The following is an 18,421-nucleotide window of genomic DNA, read 5'->3' as shown; positions in this document are numbered from 1 at the left end:
CTTTTTAAAACCTTTTTTTCTTTTCGAGGCGGTCAAAATACTTACAAATTTCTCCTCGTTTTCCTTCGAAATGTTCGCTGTGTACGACCACTCCGCTTTGCTGACCAAGTTCTTCCTGAGTCCCGTCGCCCTGTCCAGCTGGACGATGTAGTCCCGGCCCTCGTGCTCCAGGGCTTCCAGCTCGGGGTCCCGCCCCTGCGTCGCCACCACGAACACGGCGACGATGGCCGCAACCAGGGCAGCGCCGCCGCCAATTTTCAGCATCGTCTGGAATTACATTTGGTCCTATTGACTTGATGATAGAATTGAGATTCAAATAGCGACAGGTTGCTAGCCTATCGCCTAAAAAAGGATCTTAAGTTTGTAAGCCTATCCCTTAGTCGCCTTTTACGACATCAATTGGAAAGAGATGGAGTGGTCCTATTTTGGTCCATTTGACTTGATGATAGAATTGAGATTCAAATAGCGACAGGTTGCTAGCCCATCGCCTGAAAAAGAATCTCAAGTTTGTAAGCCTATCCCTTAGTCGCCTTTTACGACATCAATTGGAAGAGATGGAGTGCTCCTATTTTTTTTTGTATTGGTGCCGTCACACGATTTTTATCGCGCGAATAGTATTGTATACATTGTAATATCAATCTTCTTTCATGATATTCTTTAAGTATCACTTTTACTGTGTGCAAATTCAAATTAATTTTTTTTTATTAATTATTATGGTACATTTCAAAATCACTTAATAATTGTCATGTTTATTGATTTCACAACATTGGTTAATGTCAAATAAATTACTTAAAACAAAGTTTACTGCTGCTTCCAAAGCGTCAGTGCCGCAGAACCGGTAACAAACTGCACCGCAGCATTTTCTTAAATAACGTCAAATGCACAGTTTTCCAAACTTAGCATAGAAATGTGGACGAGAGAATGCATTGTTATGATTAATTGATAATGACCCCGATACGATTTTGAAGAGAGATATATCCTTCCTAGAAACAAATTTTCCCAAACAGCCGATCTCCTTTAAGTTTAAAAAAAATAAGAAACGACACAAAAGGTTCATGCAACAATCACCACACCGTTTCACCTAATTGTTAATAGGTAGTAGATTATTTTGTAAACATAAACTTAAAAATTTATAATTTATCTACAGTTTTAAGCGGTAACACTTTCATGCTGTGTTAGAATTTCGTACTTGAATCGGCATAGCGTAATAGCAATAGCATAGCAAAATAGCAATTTGATGCTAAGAAACGTATAAGGAAACCTTTAAAACCCTTGTCAAGGAGGAAACTACAAGAACATCTTATATATAAAATTCTCGTGTCACAATGTTCGTTCCCGTACTCTTCCGAAACGGCTTGACCGATTCTCATGAAATTTCGTGAGTATATTGAGTCGGTATGACAATCGGGCAACATCTATTTTTTATACCCCTTAGTGATAAGAGTTGTCCACCCTTAACATTTTTTTTTAAATAGAAATTACTCAAACATTATTTATATGGCAAAACAACGTTTGCCGGGACAGTAGTTAAATTATATAATTTCATCCCTACCCCCGATATAAGGCACGAGCGACGCCCTTGTTATCGCTTAAACATACATTACATACATATTATAATCACGTCTAAATCCCTTGCGGGGTAGACAGAGCCAACAGTCTTAAAAAGACTAATAGGCCACGTTCGGCTGCTTGGCTTAATGATAGTATTGAGATTAAAATAGTGATTAATTTATCCTTAAAACTACTGCTTATTTAGTTTTTTTATTAAGATGTGAAACGGGGCAGCGATAATTACTGCGCGATAAAAACGCGTCGCGCGTGCTTTGCTACCGGGGGCTGGTGACATCAAACCTGGATGTTTCAACTAGTGTCTCTGTCAAAATATAAAACTTTTAAAGTATTCTGATCTCTTTTACTAACAATACCTACATGTTGTGTTTGTCTTTTTGTGTTTGTACATTTGTTAACCTTCTCCTTTCACATTGTATACTATGACATTGGCAGAAACACCGAAAGTCCGGTGGAAGCCATAATATAGAAAAGAAAGAAAGAAAGAAAGTATTCTGATCCCAATGTAATTTAAACTTACTTTATATACCCACCACAACAAAAGAAACCAATTGATTTATTTCTGACCAAGCACCGTCTAAACTTTCGCGGCTCATTTAATTCAATAAACATTTAATTTAGAACGACATCAAATAAACAAAATGAGAAAAATCAATTACCAATATTTGTTAGAACTCAATAAAAGTTTTATTAAATATATTGATATACAAAGTGCTGATAGCTCTAAATCTTATCTGAATATGTCATGTAAATATTTTGACAAATAATGGCATTAGAATAAATGACTTGAACTTACAATGAAAATAAACCAAAAAGTTTAAATGCTCCGGATTATTATAAAAAATTAGCAGGTGTGTTGTTCTCGGCACTATTTGAATCTCAATTCAATCATTAAGCCAAATAGCTGAACGTGGCCATTCAGTCTTTTCAAGACTGTTGACTCTGTCTACCCCGCAAGGAATATAGACGTGACCATATGTATGTATGTAAAAGTCGCGTCGCACGTGCCATGCTTCGAGGTCAGACATATAATTCATATTAGTGAAACTATGACAAAAACTCTGTTATACCGAAAACATATCATACCTACAGAACTACAAACTGAATTTCTCCATTTTTATCCTCAAAACTACATTAACACGAATACACATTTAAAAAACAGAATGTACCACCATGACGCAAAAAAAAACCTTGGACCCGTGTTTAAAAATCGTCCAAAAATCTAATTTCTTACCGATTCCCGGTCCTCAGACATTTTAAAATGCTTCTAACGTTATCCCAATTCCAGGAATGTCTAGCGGGACAAACAGTGAATAAAGCTGTAGTAGTCTATAAGGCCATTTCGTCTTATCAAATTACTAAGAAATAGTGCCCTAGAAATAAATAATAAATGAAAAGGTGAATGGTAATAAGCTGGGTTCGTACGGACATCATGAGAAGAGTGGAAGGTCATGTTACTAAATATGGAAGTGAAAGGTTTAAGAAATAGGGGAAGACCGAAAAAGAGATGGATGGACGGCGTAAAGGATATAAAATAGATATTAAGTAAATTAGATAGATATAAGTATGAGGAGAAAGGGAGTGACCAGTGAGATGGCAATAGACAGAAGTAATTGGGACTATACGATTTTATGTAGGCTTTCACTCCCTTCATGATTGTCCAGGGACATAACATATAATCACGTTTATATCCCCCGCGGGGCAAAAAGAGCCAAGCCAGAGTCTTCGAAAGACTAAAAGGCCACGCCCAGCCGCTTGGCTCAATGATAGAATTAAGATTGACATAGTGACAGGTTGTTAACCCATCGACTAAAAGAGGAATCAAAAGTATGTAAGCCTATCCCTTAGTCACCTTTTACAACATCCATGGGATAGAGACGGAATGGTCCTATACCTTTTTCTATTAGTGCCGGGAACCAATACACGGTCCAGTGACAAGGGCAGGTACATAAAGCATTGTAAATGGATCTTTATCAAGACATCTTAAAAACATAATGAGAATGACATATACTAGCTTTTTTGTAATGAAACCAGCGGTGTGCGTCGGGGCGCGACCGCCAAGGACGGTGTCATCTTAGCGACTTAGAAAACTGAACGTTATCTTAACCTAACATACTTTTTCTGCTGTATAAAATTTTGAAGAAATACATTAACAGTTATGAATGAAATCTAAATCTAAATGAAAAAATTCTATCATTCAGCCAAACAGCTGAACGTGGCCTATCAGTCTCTCAAAAGTGTTGGCTCTGTCTATCCCGCTATGTTAACCATAAACTATATATTGTAATTCTCATGCAATGCAATATGCCATTAATAGGAGGTCAATGACCGCATCTTCTGCATAATGAGATGCAGTTAATCCAACCTGTTTCAATGATGACGTCACTCCAAGATTGGAATGTACACTCGGCGGAATTATAAGCAATTATAATTGGGAAATAAAAATATTCATCCATACTTATATTATAGATACTACTCTGTCAAGAAAGTAGCAGGAAAAGATCAATAATACACAAACTGTTTGTTATTCATCCAAATTTATTTTATCACCTTCAAAATATGCTCCTTTAGAAACGATACACTTACGCCAACGAATAATCCAATCATCAAAACATTTTTTAAACGCTGTTTCCGGAATTGTGGTCAGTTCTCGCCGCGAATTCTCTTTTATGTCTTCTACCGATTGAAAACGGGTGCCACGAAGTGGTAATTTGAGTTTAGGAAAAAGAAAGAAGTCGGCTGGAGCCATATCTGGTGAATATGGTGGTTGCTCGATGGTATTTGTTGAGTGTTTGGTTAAAAATTCGTTCACAATGATGGCCTTGTGCGAAGGTGCATTATCATGGTGCAAAATCCAAGAATTTTCTTTCCACAAATCTGGCCTTTTTCGTCGGATTTGCTCTCTTAAACGCCGCATAACACTCAAATAATATTCCTTATTTACCGTTTGACCTTCCGGCAAGAATTCCGAGTGCACAACACCGCGATAGTCAAAGAAAACAGTCAACATGACTTTGACTTTTGAACGACTTTGGCGTGGTTTTTTCGGTTTCGGTTCAGTTGGAAGGCGCCACTCCGAAGCTTGTTGACTAGTTTGCATGTCAAACTCGTAAACCCACGTCTCGTCACCAGTAACAATGCGTTTCATGAATGTTGGGTCGGAATTGACTCGTTCTAGCATGTCCTCAGCGACTCTCATGCGATTGAGTTTTTGAAAAAAATTCAGGTCTTTTGGGACTAGCCGAGCGGCAACATGTTTCATACCCAAATTATTAGTTAAAATGGTACGGATCGACTCGTGAGATACAGAAAGTTCGGTGGCTATCTCTCTCAAAGTTGAATGAGGATTTTCAGTCACTATTTCCTTCACTTTTGCGATGTTAACTTCAGTTGCAGACGTTGATGGCCTACCAGAGCGAGGCAAATCTTCCATCACATCTCGACCGCTTTTGAACGCTTTGTACCACTCATAAGCACGAGTTTTTGATAAAGTCGATTCACCGTAAGCCTTCTGTAACATTTTCAGTGACTCCGAACACGATATTCCATTGGCAATGCAAAATTTAAGACAAACTCTTTGTTCGATGTTTTTATCCATTATGAAATTAGCAATACACACTAGATATGATATAACTAAAAATAGCACTGTATTTAATGTAAACAACAGATGCAACTCAAACTCCGCGCCAAAATGGAAAACAGTTGTGCCAATCTAACAACAACAAAAAAAACAAAAATTTGAATTTGGAACCATAAATAAATAATCCATTCCCGATACTTTTCTGACTGAATGTACATGCGAAAATCTGTCTGTCTGCCAAGTTTCTATATATATATATTTAGCTATAATCTATTTATCTATATCTATACATATAATAAATCTGTAGAAGGGTCAATTCTGTACATTGAAAATATTGAAAAAATAAATAGCAGGGGATGTTACTGGATCGATACCAAACACAAATATGTGATTAAAAAAATTTTTGTCTGTCTGTCTGTATGTTCAGGCATCACGTGAAAACTAACGGTTCGATTTTGATGAAACTTGGTATAATTATACCTTATTATCCTGGGCATAAAATAGGATACTTTTTATCCTGGAAAAATACGAAGAAAAAAATCTTAATTTTTCAGTTTATCCTTAGACGTTGTTCTGTAGAACCGCGAACACACGTTACGTTACCCGCAGTGGATTCAGCGCCGTAACTGTAGCGCCGATAGTCGGATTTAGCTTGAACCGTTTGTGACACACGCGGGCCGCGACTAATTACTATGAAAAAATACATTAGTCCGGTAAATCTAGACATTCGAAGCTACATTAATTCCCATCAAGCTGAAAATGAGTATAATTGTTTAAAACACAATCAAAAGCATTATTTCAAAATTCCCCATGATTCCGGTTTAAGGAAAAATATTTACCAAAGGTCAAAGGTAAAAAATTGGGTTTTTGTTTTGGGATATAAATTGTAAATCATAAAGTTATCTATAAAAAAGGTATCAATTTTTTTTTTCAATAATGCTACCGTTTCTGAGATATAACGATCCAAAAAGTTGCAAGCGTCATAATATGCACACGTTTCCACGCCACCTCTGAGGTAGTGTACTATTAGCGCGTTTTTTTTTAACATTTTTATTATTAGACTTGAAAAAGTCTAAAATAGGTTAGAATAAATGATTTTGGAATAAATGTTTTCACTACGCAGTGTCACTGAAAACTAAATTTCGCATTTTTTATTAAAAAAAAAAATAGAATAACCCTAAGTGAAGAAAATCATCTTAATCTATACTAGAGATTCCAATTTAATCAAATTAAAACTAAAATTACTTATAAAAAGAAAGAAAAAAGATGACTACAAACTAAAATTTAATTTATAAATTGTACAGTCCCTGCATAGTATCAACATGCGGGAGTTTGCCCAGAAGGCTGGCAGCATTGCCAATTTGAATGGCAATGCTGATTCTCTGAGCCAGATAATTTCCAGCCCTCCGGTCAAGAGATACCTCAATCAGCTTTTTCGACAATTGTCGGTCCCAGAGTTTCTACCCCAAAAGGTTCAAAAGTATAGGTATTACCGATACCTACATATTTGCGCCTTTTGAGGTTTTTTGCCTCATTTGAAGCAGAACTAGCCTTAGATTTAGTAACCCGAAGATGAGACGGCGCAAGTGTGTCGACACAAGTAGCATCCTACACCAAAAGCCGCCCCAATCTCCAGGGTACCAAAGTCATACCATCCGGTCTCTTGGCATCATCCCGAGCCAGACTGTTTGGTTCTAGAACGGCTGGAACATGGATGGTGGCAAGAGCACGGAGGATTATATTATTTAGGGGGCATGGCGCCCTAAACGGCCGGCACTCCTAGGGCATGAGAGGCCGTGGTGTCCATAGCCGTCAACTGTATCCCCACAAGGACTACTATTATAAATGCCTAACGGTATTTCATGTGTTGAGCATTCTGAGATAAAGCAGGTATACGACCCTAGCCACGTACACAATTAAACAGAGAGAGAGATGTTGTCTCAAGGTTTCACTACAGTATAAATGAAGGGATTAGGTTTCCTTATTATACTTTTGTATATTTTATATTTTGAATTTAAGTTAAAATTACCGACAGAGCAATATTTTTACTTATATTACTGCTACACAGAGTTTATACGAGACGTGCTTATGCATATTATGACGCTTGCAACTTTTTGCATCGTTATATCTCAGAAACGGTAGCTTTATTGAAAAAAAATATTGATTCCTTTTTATAGATAACTTTATGATCTACAATCTATGTCTGAGGTAATTTTCCGATAAAACTTACCGTTTTGAAGAAAATCGTGAAAACCCCATTTTTTTGACCTTGGGTAATTTTTTAACACCGGAATCATGGGGAATTTTGAAATAATGCTTTTGATTGTGTTTTAAACAATTATACTCATTTTCAGCTTGATGGGAATTAATGTAGCTTCATTCTTATTTTTTGGTCTAAATTGACCGGCCTACTTACTACAGAACGCGAACTCAACTGCAGTAGCTCAATAGTGGGATTTCCTTAATTATTATAGGCCTAGCCGTAATTGGGTCCAATAGGTATTTATAAGATGTCATTGTCAGAGTTACTCAAAATGGAGAAATAAACCATCCACCCGAAGACCGACATCCGCGCGGACGGAGTCGCGGGGGGAAGCTAGTATTGAAATAAATCATTCAAAAATTACCCTCGGATCACACCGGTCAATATGTTACCTTTGAGAAAGAGTCCGTATACGATTTGAATAATCTATACTTATATTATAAAGCTGAAGAGTTTGTTTGTTTGTTTAAACGCGCTAATCTCAGGAACTACTTTCGGTTTCGAATTGAAAAATTCTTTTTGCGTCCTAGATAGAATTTTTCAACAACATTAATCAACAACACAAAAGTGCCGTGTGGTTTCCGGCACCAATACAAAAAAGAATAGGACCACTCCATCTCTTTCCCATGGATGTCGTAAAAGCCGACTAAGGGGTAGGCTTATAAACTTGGGATTCTCCTTTTAGGCGATGGGCTAGCAACCTGTCACTATTTGAATCTCAATCCTAACTTAAAGCCAAATAGCTGAACGTGGCCTATCAGTCTTTACAAGACTGTAGGCTCTGTCTACCCCGCAAGGGATATAGACGTGATTGTATGTATGTATGTACATTAATCGAGGAAGGCTTTATAACATCACGCTGCAACTATAAGGAGCAAATATATAATGAAAATGTTAAAAAAACGGGGAAAATTATTCATCCTTGGCTTCAATGATGCCCATAATAATTAATCCACGCGGACGAAGTCGCGGGCACAGCTAGTATGTTACATGCCCGATTAAAACGGCGTCCCGCCCGCGTGTTCTGCTACGGGAGCTAGTTACACTTTTTGAGTCAGAATTAGGTTAATAACATTTTTTTACAGAGACACGCTGCATTACGCCTTTTTTTTGAAGGTGTAGGCAGAGACTACATCTTACCATTCTGTATTCTTATTTTATTCTTTATTTTTCAGGGGTCAAAAAGAGCTTTGTGTACTCTTGACCTAACCTTATACCAGAACGTCCTCGATTTGTTTAAGGAACGTTCGACATGACCTTCTCATTTCAACGTAAAAGCGTAAGTAAATTCACCACAAATTTATTTATCTTTTCATCTATCGCTAACAAACCGTTTTGTTACTAATTATGCATGAGAAACCGTAATATATTTACTTGAAAGTATTAGTTACACTGATTTACCACACTTGTTATAAAAATTTAAGATTTTATTGTAAATATATTCACCCGTATTAGACACGCACGGTGATAATATTGTCCTTTAGTTGTGTATTTCATTAGCAGCTAATGGCTTTTAAATTTTAAAATTTGCCAAAATTACTCAGTCAAATATTATGGGCAGTTTGTTTTTTTTTTCTAAAATTTCCCACGGACTCAAAGCTCCGTGCAAAAGCTATTCTTTTGACTTGAAATGGAACCCCTATTTTTCCGCTTTTAATTTCCTGTTCATAATAAGTGTATTAAGTGTACATCTAACTAGTATCTCTGTGGGTACACACATAATCGTTGTATTTATATTTTTGTATTTATGTACGTCTATTATTAGTAGATAGATATTTCTTTTAATATTCTCTTACTACCCCACACAAAATTCTCTTTCACGAAATGTTCTTGTGGTTGCCTGGAAAAGATTTGCATAAAACGTAAGTTTAAGATAAATTTATTGTTATAAATTTATGTGTATTAAAGGGTATTTATTATATCTATCTTTTATTATATATCGAGAACCAACCAAGATACGTGCCAACTAAAATTTAAATCTCTTTAACTTAAAGGCGACTAAGGGATAGGCTTATAAACTTGGGATTCTTCTTTCAGAGGATGGGCTAGCAACCTGTCACTATTATGAATCTCAATTCTATTATTAAGCCACATAGGCCAATTAGTCTTTTTAAGACTTTTGGCTCTATCTACCCCGCAAAGGATATAGACGTGATATATTAATTAATTTTAAGTTACCGATTGGCAGTTAACTGTACTACAGGTGTCGACGCCCCGGCGGGGCAAAGCCCCACAATGCAATTTTTGCAACATGGCCTCTGATTTATTTAAGAGATTATGTAATCATGTACTTATAATCATCACGTCTATATGCCTTGCGGAATAAATAGAGCCAACAGTCTCGAATAGACTGAAAGGTAACGTTCAACTGTAAAGCTTAATGTTGGAAATGAAATTGTAATAGTGACAGGTTGCTAGCTCATCGCCTAAAAGAAGAATCCCAAGTTTATAAACACAAATAGTCCAAATAGCTGAACGTGGCCATTCAGCATTTTCAATACTGTTGGCTCTGTCTACCCCACAAGGGATATAGACGTGACCATATGTATGTATGTATGTAAATAAGCCCATCCCTTAGTCGCCTTTTACAACATCCATGGGAAAGAGATGGAGTGGTCCTACTCTTTTTTCTATTGGTGCCGGGAACCACACGGCACTATACTATATATAATATATGTATAGCTTCAGCTTTATTATATTAGTATAGATGTGCAAACATAAATAATATACGGTTCTATTTTATGTACAAACAAATAAACATTACGTTTTAACGGCGTTTTGTTATTTTCAGCCTTGACATTTCGCAAAGATTTATGAAATTCTGAGTAATGCCTACAACTTATATGGATGTTTGCCTTCTACTCTGAATAGGTTCTTTGTTCTAAAACAAACAGTAATTTAATACAAAATAATAATCACGTCTACATCCCTTGCGGGGAAGACAGAAACGACAGTCTTGAAAAGACAAAAAAGCCACGTGCAACTGTACGGCTTAATTTTGGAATTGAAATTCAAATAGTGACAGGTTGCTCAAAATCCCCATCACCGAAAAAAATATCAAGTTTCCCTTAATCGCGTTTCCCTAAGTCACCTTTTACGCCATCCATAGGAAAGATATGGAGTGGTCCTATTCTAAAGTTCAAGGAACCACACGGCAATCCTACTTATATTATTAATGCGAAAGTTTGTGAGTATATCAGTATGGATATTTGTTAGGTACTTTTTCACGCAAAAACTACTGAACCGATTACGATGAAAATTGTTATGTAGGTAGCTGAAGACCCAGAACATAACATATAGGCTACTTTTTATCCCGGAGTTCCCGCGGGATTGATAGGGTTTCCATGCGGACGAAGTCGCGGGCGGCCTCTAGTTGAATATAAATTTGCATGTCACCGAGGTCAAATAAATAAATATATACGTGACAAATTACACAAATTGAGCTAGCCTCAAAGAAAATTCGAATCGATGCGCAAAACGTATAACATTTATCACCCGTATATATACTATGTCATCAATAATTTAGTTTTATACTTATTAGGAATTCTAAATAGGTGCATGTCCATCTACCGCTTTCAGTTAAACGGATTTAGATTTTTTTTAAATCGTAATGAAGGTAACTGAAGAACAAGGTCAAACTTGGCTAGGCTTAAATTTTTAAGCGGACCAATTCACGGATGTTGTATAAATTTATTAAAAATATTTAATTCACTGATGATGTTTATTTTTTAAATAATGTATTTATAACTAGCTTTTACTCGCCTGCGCGAATTCAGCGCCACTTTTAAAATAATACAGTTTTTTTTTGCAAATCCCGTGGGAACTTAATGTAGTTTTAACCGGGATAAAAAGTATCTTATATGCTTCTTAATACTCTTATTAAACATATACTTGAACTTTCAATAAGATTGGTTTAGTAGATAACGCGTAAAGAGGTAACAAATAAACAGACTTTCGCATTTATAATGTAAGTTGGGGTAATATTGATACTATGGAGGCGGCGGTCCGCTTTTAAAAGTTTTTAAATTTTCTGCACTTTCACTAGTTTTATCTTTTTTGTCATATACTTTTGTTCCTAATGTTCTTAATGTCAATCTCAAGTCATTAATTGCCTTTAATCCTTATTATTTTTATCCAATATATAAAATATTCAACGAACCCCTAATTTGGATACCTTTAATTTGTGGGTATCAATTATCAATGTAAGTTTGAAACGGATTATTTCAAAATATTTCAAGATACATCTTTTAATATTTCTATTATCTATCTAGTGCAGTATAGACAGGGCCGTGTGGTTCCCGGCACCAATTTAAAACAAAGAATACGACCACTCATCTTTCCCATGGGTATCGTAAAAGGTGACTTAGGAACAGGCTTATAAAGTTGACATTCTGAACGTGGCGTGGCCTATCAGTATTTTCAAGACCGTGGGCTTTGTCTACCCCGCAAGTGATGTGGACATGTTAAAGGTATGTATTTCTATCTTACTGATAGCCTGACATACATTTGTTGGTGTGTATGCATTTCAGGTGATCATGATGTGCAATTAATTCAAATTAAATATTTACGATCTTTGGGAAGTTCTTAAACTACATATTATTTTGTCAATCACTTTCGATATAACTAGGTTAAACCTTACCTAAGGTTCAAAGTAAAGAATTTGATTTTATTATTTGTACAAATGTAGGTACGTCATGAAAATTTTACGGTTAAGATACAGTTATTCAGATTTTTAATCTAATCTCAGCTGTGTCCAACGCATTTTATTGATAAAATTAAATCTTGATTATAAAATCAAATTTCCGTAGAGAACTGCAATAAATTGGCAAGAAAAACAAATTGCAACGCGACAATGAAAACATAGTATTTCGCAATTTAAATAAAAAATCAATTTAACATACCTGGCCGTTAAGAAATCCTAATTAATCTTCATGAATTAAGAGTCTGCGATTCTTAATTTAAAATAAACAAATACTAGTTGAGCGGTCAGTTTGCGCTGGACGGTGGTCGAAGACTGTGCGTCTGCGCAATTCTCAATACGGTCGCACACACGCGCAATGATAAATTGAATTCGGTAGATTTGAATTGCTGTCTTCGCGTTGTGTTTGATCTTATTGTTTTGTCTGGGTACTTGTGAGCGGTCAATGTAACACTTTGATATTTATTGCTGATTTATTGTTTTTTTATTGAAAATAATATCTACCTGAATCTAGTTGTTAATATTTCTTATCATCATGGCATCTTTGAATGTGCGAATTGTAGTTTATTTAAATTTTAAAAATTAAAAAGAAATACTCATTATTAAGGTATTGTCGATACATTTTTTCTTTCTCCTGGTAATGATTTTTGTGTGTCACTGGTTCTTACGGCTTGGAAAAACATAATAACCTACACATTCGGGCAACTGGATGTGTTACCATGATGAAATTCCGGTAAGATTACCCTACATAGATTGCGAAGATTAGACGGGAGTCGCTTCATTTATAAATATATATATAATTGCTATGGATGTCGTAAATGGCGACTAAGGAACTGACTTATAAACTTTGGATTCCTCATATAGTCGACGGGCTAGCAACTCACTATTATGAATCTCAATTCTATCATAACGTCATACAGCTGAATGTTGCCTTTCAGTCTATTCAAGACTGTTGGCTCTGTCTACCCCGCAAGGGATATAGACGTGACTATATGTATGTATGTATATTAAAAGTAAGATCGAAAGAAATTTGCCAAATCTCACCATTCAAAGTCTATAATCACAGCTGTAGCCGAAAAACAGTGCGATAAATAAATATAAACTTCTTGTATGCTTTTAAAAAAATATAAATCTTCATATTAAAAAGTATAAAACTTCTCATATGGATGATATGATTAAAAGATTGAGCAGATTGAAAAAAAAAACTACTTGATTAATTCTTCTTCAGTAATGACAGCACATACACACATACATATCAACATTATCGAAAATAATGAAAGGCCACGATCAACTGTATTCAAAAATTAAAATATTCAAAATTTTTATTCTTTACTATAGGATACTATATATCGCTTAATAATTGTCAAAACGTATTGTTTAACAACATTGGTTGACGTCAAATAAATTACTTAAAAACTAAGTTTACTGCCGCTTCCAAGGCGTCAGTGCAGAAGAAGCGGTAACAAACTGCACTGCAGCATTTTCTTCAACAACGTCAACTGCACACGTATGGCTTAATGATAGAATGTAATTAAGATTCAAATAGTGACAGCACGTTCTTCGATAATTATTTGAATTATATTACTATGTACTACTCATGGCAAGTTTCAAAAACCGTTCTTAAAAAAAAAAAAAGTCGTAAAATAATCCCGCTATGTTATCTATTACGTACGTGGTCTATGTACGAAGCACGTTAGCCGTTGACTCATCTCGCCTAGACTGGTTGTCAACTATGCAAAACATTCTCTAGGAAAACGACTGAATACCAGCGGAACTGGTAATTACCGTCACTACGCGTAGTGTTGCCGAGCTATCGATAATTTTACTATAGTAGCAGTATCGATACGATAGGGTATGTCACTGACCTTCAATTATATCGATAGATTTTATTGATGCTGTCTTTACAAACATATATATAATCTCATCTATATCCCTTTTGAGGTAGTCAGAGCCAACAGTTTTGAAAAGAAGAGATTGCTGTGATAAGTCCGCCTTTGGTCAACATATTCAAATGTATGTTTCTACAACATATATATATTTTTTATAGGCAATTGTATTGTATTATATCGATAGACTATCGATAGTGGACTATCTATCGACAACACTAATCGCCACATTCAATAAGATAAGGCATGTTTGCGAACCAAAATATTTGTAAAGTTAACAATATTGATTTGCATTTTTAATATTTTAGGCTTGTTTACCTTCTTTAGGCGATGGGCCAGCGACCTGTCATCATCCTCATATCCAAGTGGCCTTCGAGACTTGGGACTATTGGCACTGACTAACCCGTAAGTGATAAAGACGTGATAGATTTATGTTATTTCCTTATCTCTAAATAAAAATCGTAACCTTTGAGTTTTGGGACTTTTCAAATTCAAAATACAAAATCTTTATTGCCTATTGACACTATCAACCCCGAAAGGGATAAAGACGTGATATTTTTTTAAGTTAATTATATTATATTATATATATATAATCTTATAAATAAATAATTATCATATATAAATATGTGTACGGGACAAATTACGCTGATTGAGTTAGCCTCGAAGTAAGTTCGAAACCTGTGTTACGAAATACTAACTCAACGATACTGTATTTTATAATAAATACTTATATAGATAAACATCCAAGACCCAGGCCAATCAGAAAAAGTTCTTTTCACATCATGCCCTGGCCGGGATTCGTACCCGGGACCTCCGGTGTCACAGACAAGCGTACTACCGCTGCGCCACAGAGGCCGTCACTATGAATAAAGTTATTGAAAAACAGATTTCGCAACTTTTTGCCAATACTACATTTTGTAATAATGTGTGAACCACTTTTACGTATAAACATACATACAAACGTAGCTTTTCTATATTCACACTACTTTCTAAATGTGATGTAAATTATTTTATTTTGGTATTAAATTAATCTGTTACTGGTGGTGAAATAATAAGTAACCAAAGATATAGATAATAGGGAACTCGTAATGTGTTTGACTGAGTATAAATATATGATACATACCTACATATAATCACGTCTATATCCCTTACGGGGTCGGCAGAGCCAACAGTCTGGAGAAAAACTGATAGGCCGCGCTCAGCTGTTTGGCTTGATGATAGAATTGAGATTCAAACAGTGACAGGTTGCTAGCCCATCGCCTAAAAGAAGAATCCCAAATTTATGAGCCTATCCCTTAGTCGTCTTTTACGACATCCATGGGAAAGAGACGGAGTGAGGAGGAGAGAATAACATTCTTATTTTTTTATTGGTACCGGGAACCACACGGTTCTATAATATCTCTTTTAAATAGGTAATGCTCACCTCAATGTTATATCACCTTTGCACATATATTTAAACCCACGACATCACAGCACACCACTCTCTTCACTTATGATCCAGAAACTTGATAACCGCTTTACAAAAAAAAAACAAATAAAACGATTAACCGTTTTCAACGGTTCTTTTTGCGATTAAAACACGTTATGCAAACTTCTTGATCGCTTCATTACCGTTACAGACGTCGGGTGGATGTCTAAAAAGACGCCACACTGCCCGTATGAGGAAGTCGTGTTGCGCATGCGACGGTATAGAGTGCACCGTTTCGGTGAGGTGGGGCAATGCAGTTCTCAGCTTGAATGTCTTCGAAATAATTATGAGCGTGATACCAGTTAGTATGGATAGAAATGTTTTTTTTTTTTTTTGTTAAGTTGTGTAGCGGAATTACAGAAATGTTTGTTTATTTGAGAACCGGTTTTATGTGTTCAAAATATCTTGATTTGTAAGAAGCTTTTTGCCAATACTGGGAAAAGAGGCTAATACATATGTATACACGTGTATAGACATTCTCTGTTCTGTCTAAATTCAACAAAACAAAATTTTTATTCTCTTTTGGGACTTTGTTACGGGGGCATTTTCTTTTTTACTTTTTCTTTATTGACTTCTCTTGATATATATTTACATAGTCACGTCTATGTCCCTTGCAGGGAAGACAGAGCCGACAGTCTCGACAAAACGGTCACGTTCAGTTATATGGCTTCATGACGGCATTGAATGAATTAACTTCTCTATAATTTTTATCAATAAAGTTATAAAGTACAAGATGACTTACCGAGCACTTAATCTGGCACTTAATGTGATGTCCATTATCACAATCTCAAACGTTTAGGTCAACGGTGAAATGTTATCAGCATTGTTGAAAATAGCAATGAGTAAAACTTATCTTTTTTTACTACCGGCGGCAAAAGAGAGCTGTCATAATACCCCTTTTCGACTTCATGTCTATCAAACGTCGTTTTAAAGTTATTAAGTAAATACTGAATGTGTGAAATTACTTCAATAAAAATGTAATATACATTTAAATTGAAGTAAGAACATCGGAAGTTATGTATTGAAATTGAAAAGAACCTACGGTTTTCATATTTTTTTTGTGCAATAAAGAGTTTACAAACATGCTTTTTTTTCCAGCAATTAAACTTGTTGACTTTAGAATGTAAAATTTAGGATAGGTACCTTTGGTCAAATATAATAGAAAATTAGAGAAACCTCTTTTTTGAGGTCAGTTAATAAAGAAAAGTGGAAATTTTAAAATGGCTTTTTGCATACAGTTTACAGTTCTTGTCTCATTTATTCAAACTTTATTGTACAAAATACAAATGTATAGCACAAAAATTAGACTTAGACTAGACTAGAACTAGAAGCCTATCTACCAACCATAATCTGGGTCTGGCAGAGAACTGTTGTAACATAACATAACATATAATCACGTCTATGCGGGTATATACTCTTGCGGGGTAGACAGAGCCAACAGTCATCAAAAGAATGAAAGGCCACATTCAGCCATTTAGCTTAATGATAGAATTGAGATTCAAATAGTGACAGGTAGCTTTCCCATCGCCTAAAAGATGACTCCCAAATATGTACTTAATGCTATCCTTTGTTCGCCTTTTACGACATCCATGGGAAAGAGATGGAGTGGTCCTGTCCTTTATTTTATTGGTGCCGGGAACCACACGGCACGGAGAACTGTTGTCTTTTTTGTTTCACTTTTTTAATGTTTGATGTTATTGTTCGTCTATAAAGTCGGATGAATTGTACAATCAACTGCACCTAAGTCATTCATGCGGACTGCACTATAATGCCAAGTAATTCCCACGCGTTACCGTAGGCCGGCAAGCTATTACAATAACAATTGTTGGCCATAGACCACCTAATTTCTAGACCTACTTACAATTATAGCACCCAACAAATAATTGGATCTTAGAATTTGACGCTTCTTAAATGCGCAATAGAAATTTTTCATTTTAAAAATCTATTTTTAAGCTTTCGTGCCGGGCACATTACATGTGCCGTGTGGTTTCCGGCACCAATAAAAAAAAAGAATAGGACCACTCCATCTTGTTCCCATGGATGTCGTAAAAGGCGACTAAGGGATAGGCTTATAAACTTGGGATTCTTCTTTTAGGCGATTGGCTAGCAACCTGTCACTATTTGAATCTCAATTCCATCATAAAGCCAAACAGCTGAACGTGGCCTATCAGTCTTTTCAAGACTGTTGACTCTGTCTACCCCGCAAGGGATATAGACGTGATTATATATATGTATGTATGCACATTACATTTTTTGGCCTAGACTGCCGAATTTCTAGACTTACAACTCAGACGTTCAGATAAGCACTGCGATAGAAAGACTACTGCAATACACTATTGTTTTAAGTCGCTACCATACAACTAATTCCAGTAATGTATGTCATTACTTTTAAACACACGTTTGAGTCCAAGGAAATAGATATTGATAATTATTTCCTCCAACTAAAGAGACCTCTAAGGAGTTTCCTCTTCGGAAAAGCAAATGCATCTTGAATGATAATTAAAGACCTTACTTGCCATCCTCCAGGCTAAAAATAGCCTAGCCTCTATTCCTACACAACCTTATTTAGAACCATGATGCAAGCTAATGCTTATCAAGCTCTTTATTACCTTTCATCATTAAACCTCATACATACATACATACATAAAATATAGGTAAGCAGAGACTACATCTTTCCACTTGCCACGATCTCTGCATACTAACTTCGCTTCATCCACATTCATAACTCTCTTCATGCATGCTCGGCGGTTTCGGGTACTTTTGACCTGACCCTTTACCAGGACGTCCTTAATTTGATCAAGATACGTTCGTCTAGGTCTTCCCACTCCGACCTTTCCCTCCACACTCTCCTTGTATATCTTGTAATCGAAGGAAAGAGAAGCAGTTTCTTTTTGTTTGCTAACCTCAATATTTTTATAGCGTGCAGTAAGCCGACACGATTGAGGTTGTGAAGTGC

At 35.8% G+C, this 18,421-nt stretch overlaps 1 protein-coding gene across 1 annotated transcript in view; it reads right to left on the bottom strand.

Annotated features, from left to right (window-relative positions):
* LOC106132499 (angiotensin-converting enzyme) overlaps window positions 1-18,421 on the bottom strand; it is a 61,723-nt gene that overhangs the window by 25,769 nt on the left and 17,533 nt on the right. Inside the window, exon 2 of the mRNA XM_013331937.2 lies at window positions 46-267. Coding sequence (XP_013187391.2) covers window positions 46-267 — 222 coding nt within the window. The remainder of the gene's footprint in view (window positions 1-45; window positions 268-18,421) is intronic.

Source organism: Amyelois transitella, chromosome 9 (assembly GCF_032362555.1).
Source record: "Amyelois transitella isolate CPQ chromosome 9, ilAmyTran1.1, whole genome shotgun sequence".
NCBI classification, from domain to species: domain Eukaryota; kingdom Metazoa; phylum Arthropoda; class Insecta; order Lepidoptera; family Pyralidae; genus Amyelois; species Amyelois transitella.
The sequence above is the reverse complement of the archived record's forward strand: the minus strand, read 5'-3'. Positions and strand labels throughout refer to the sequence as shown.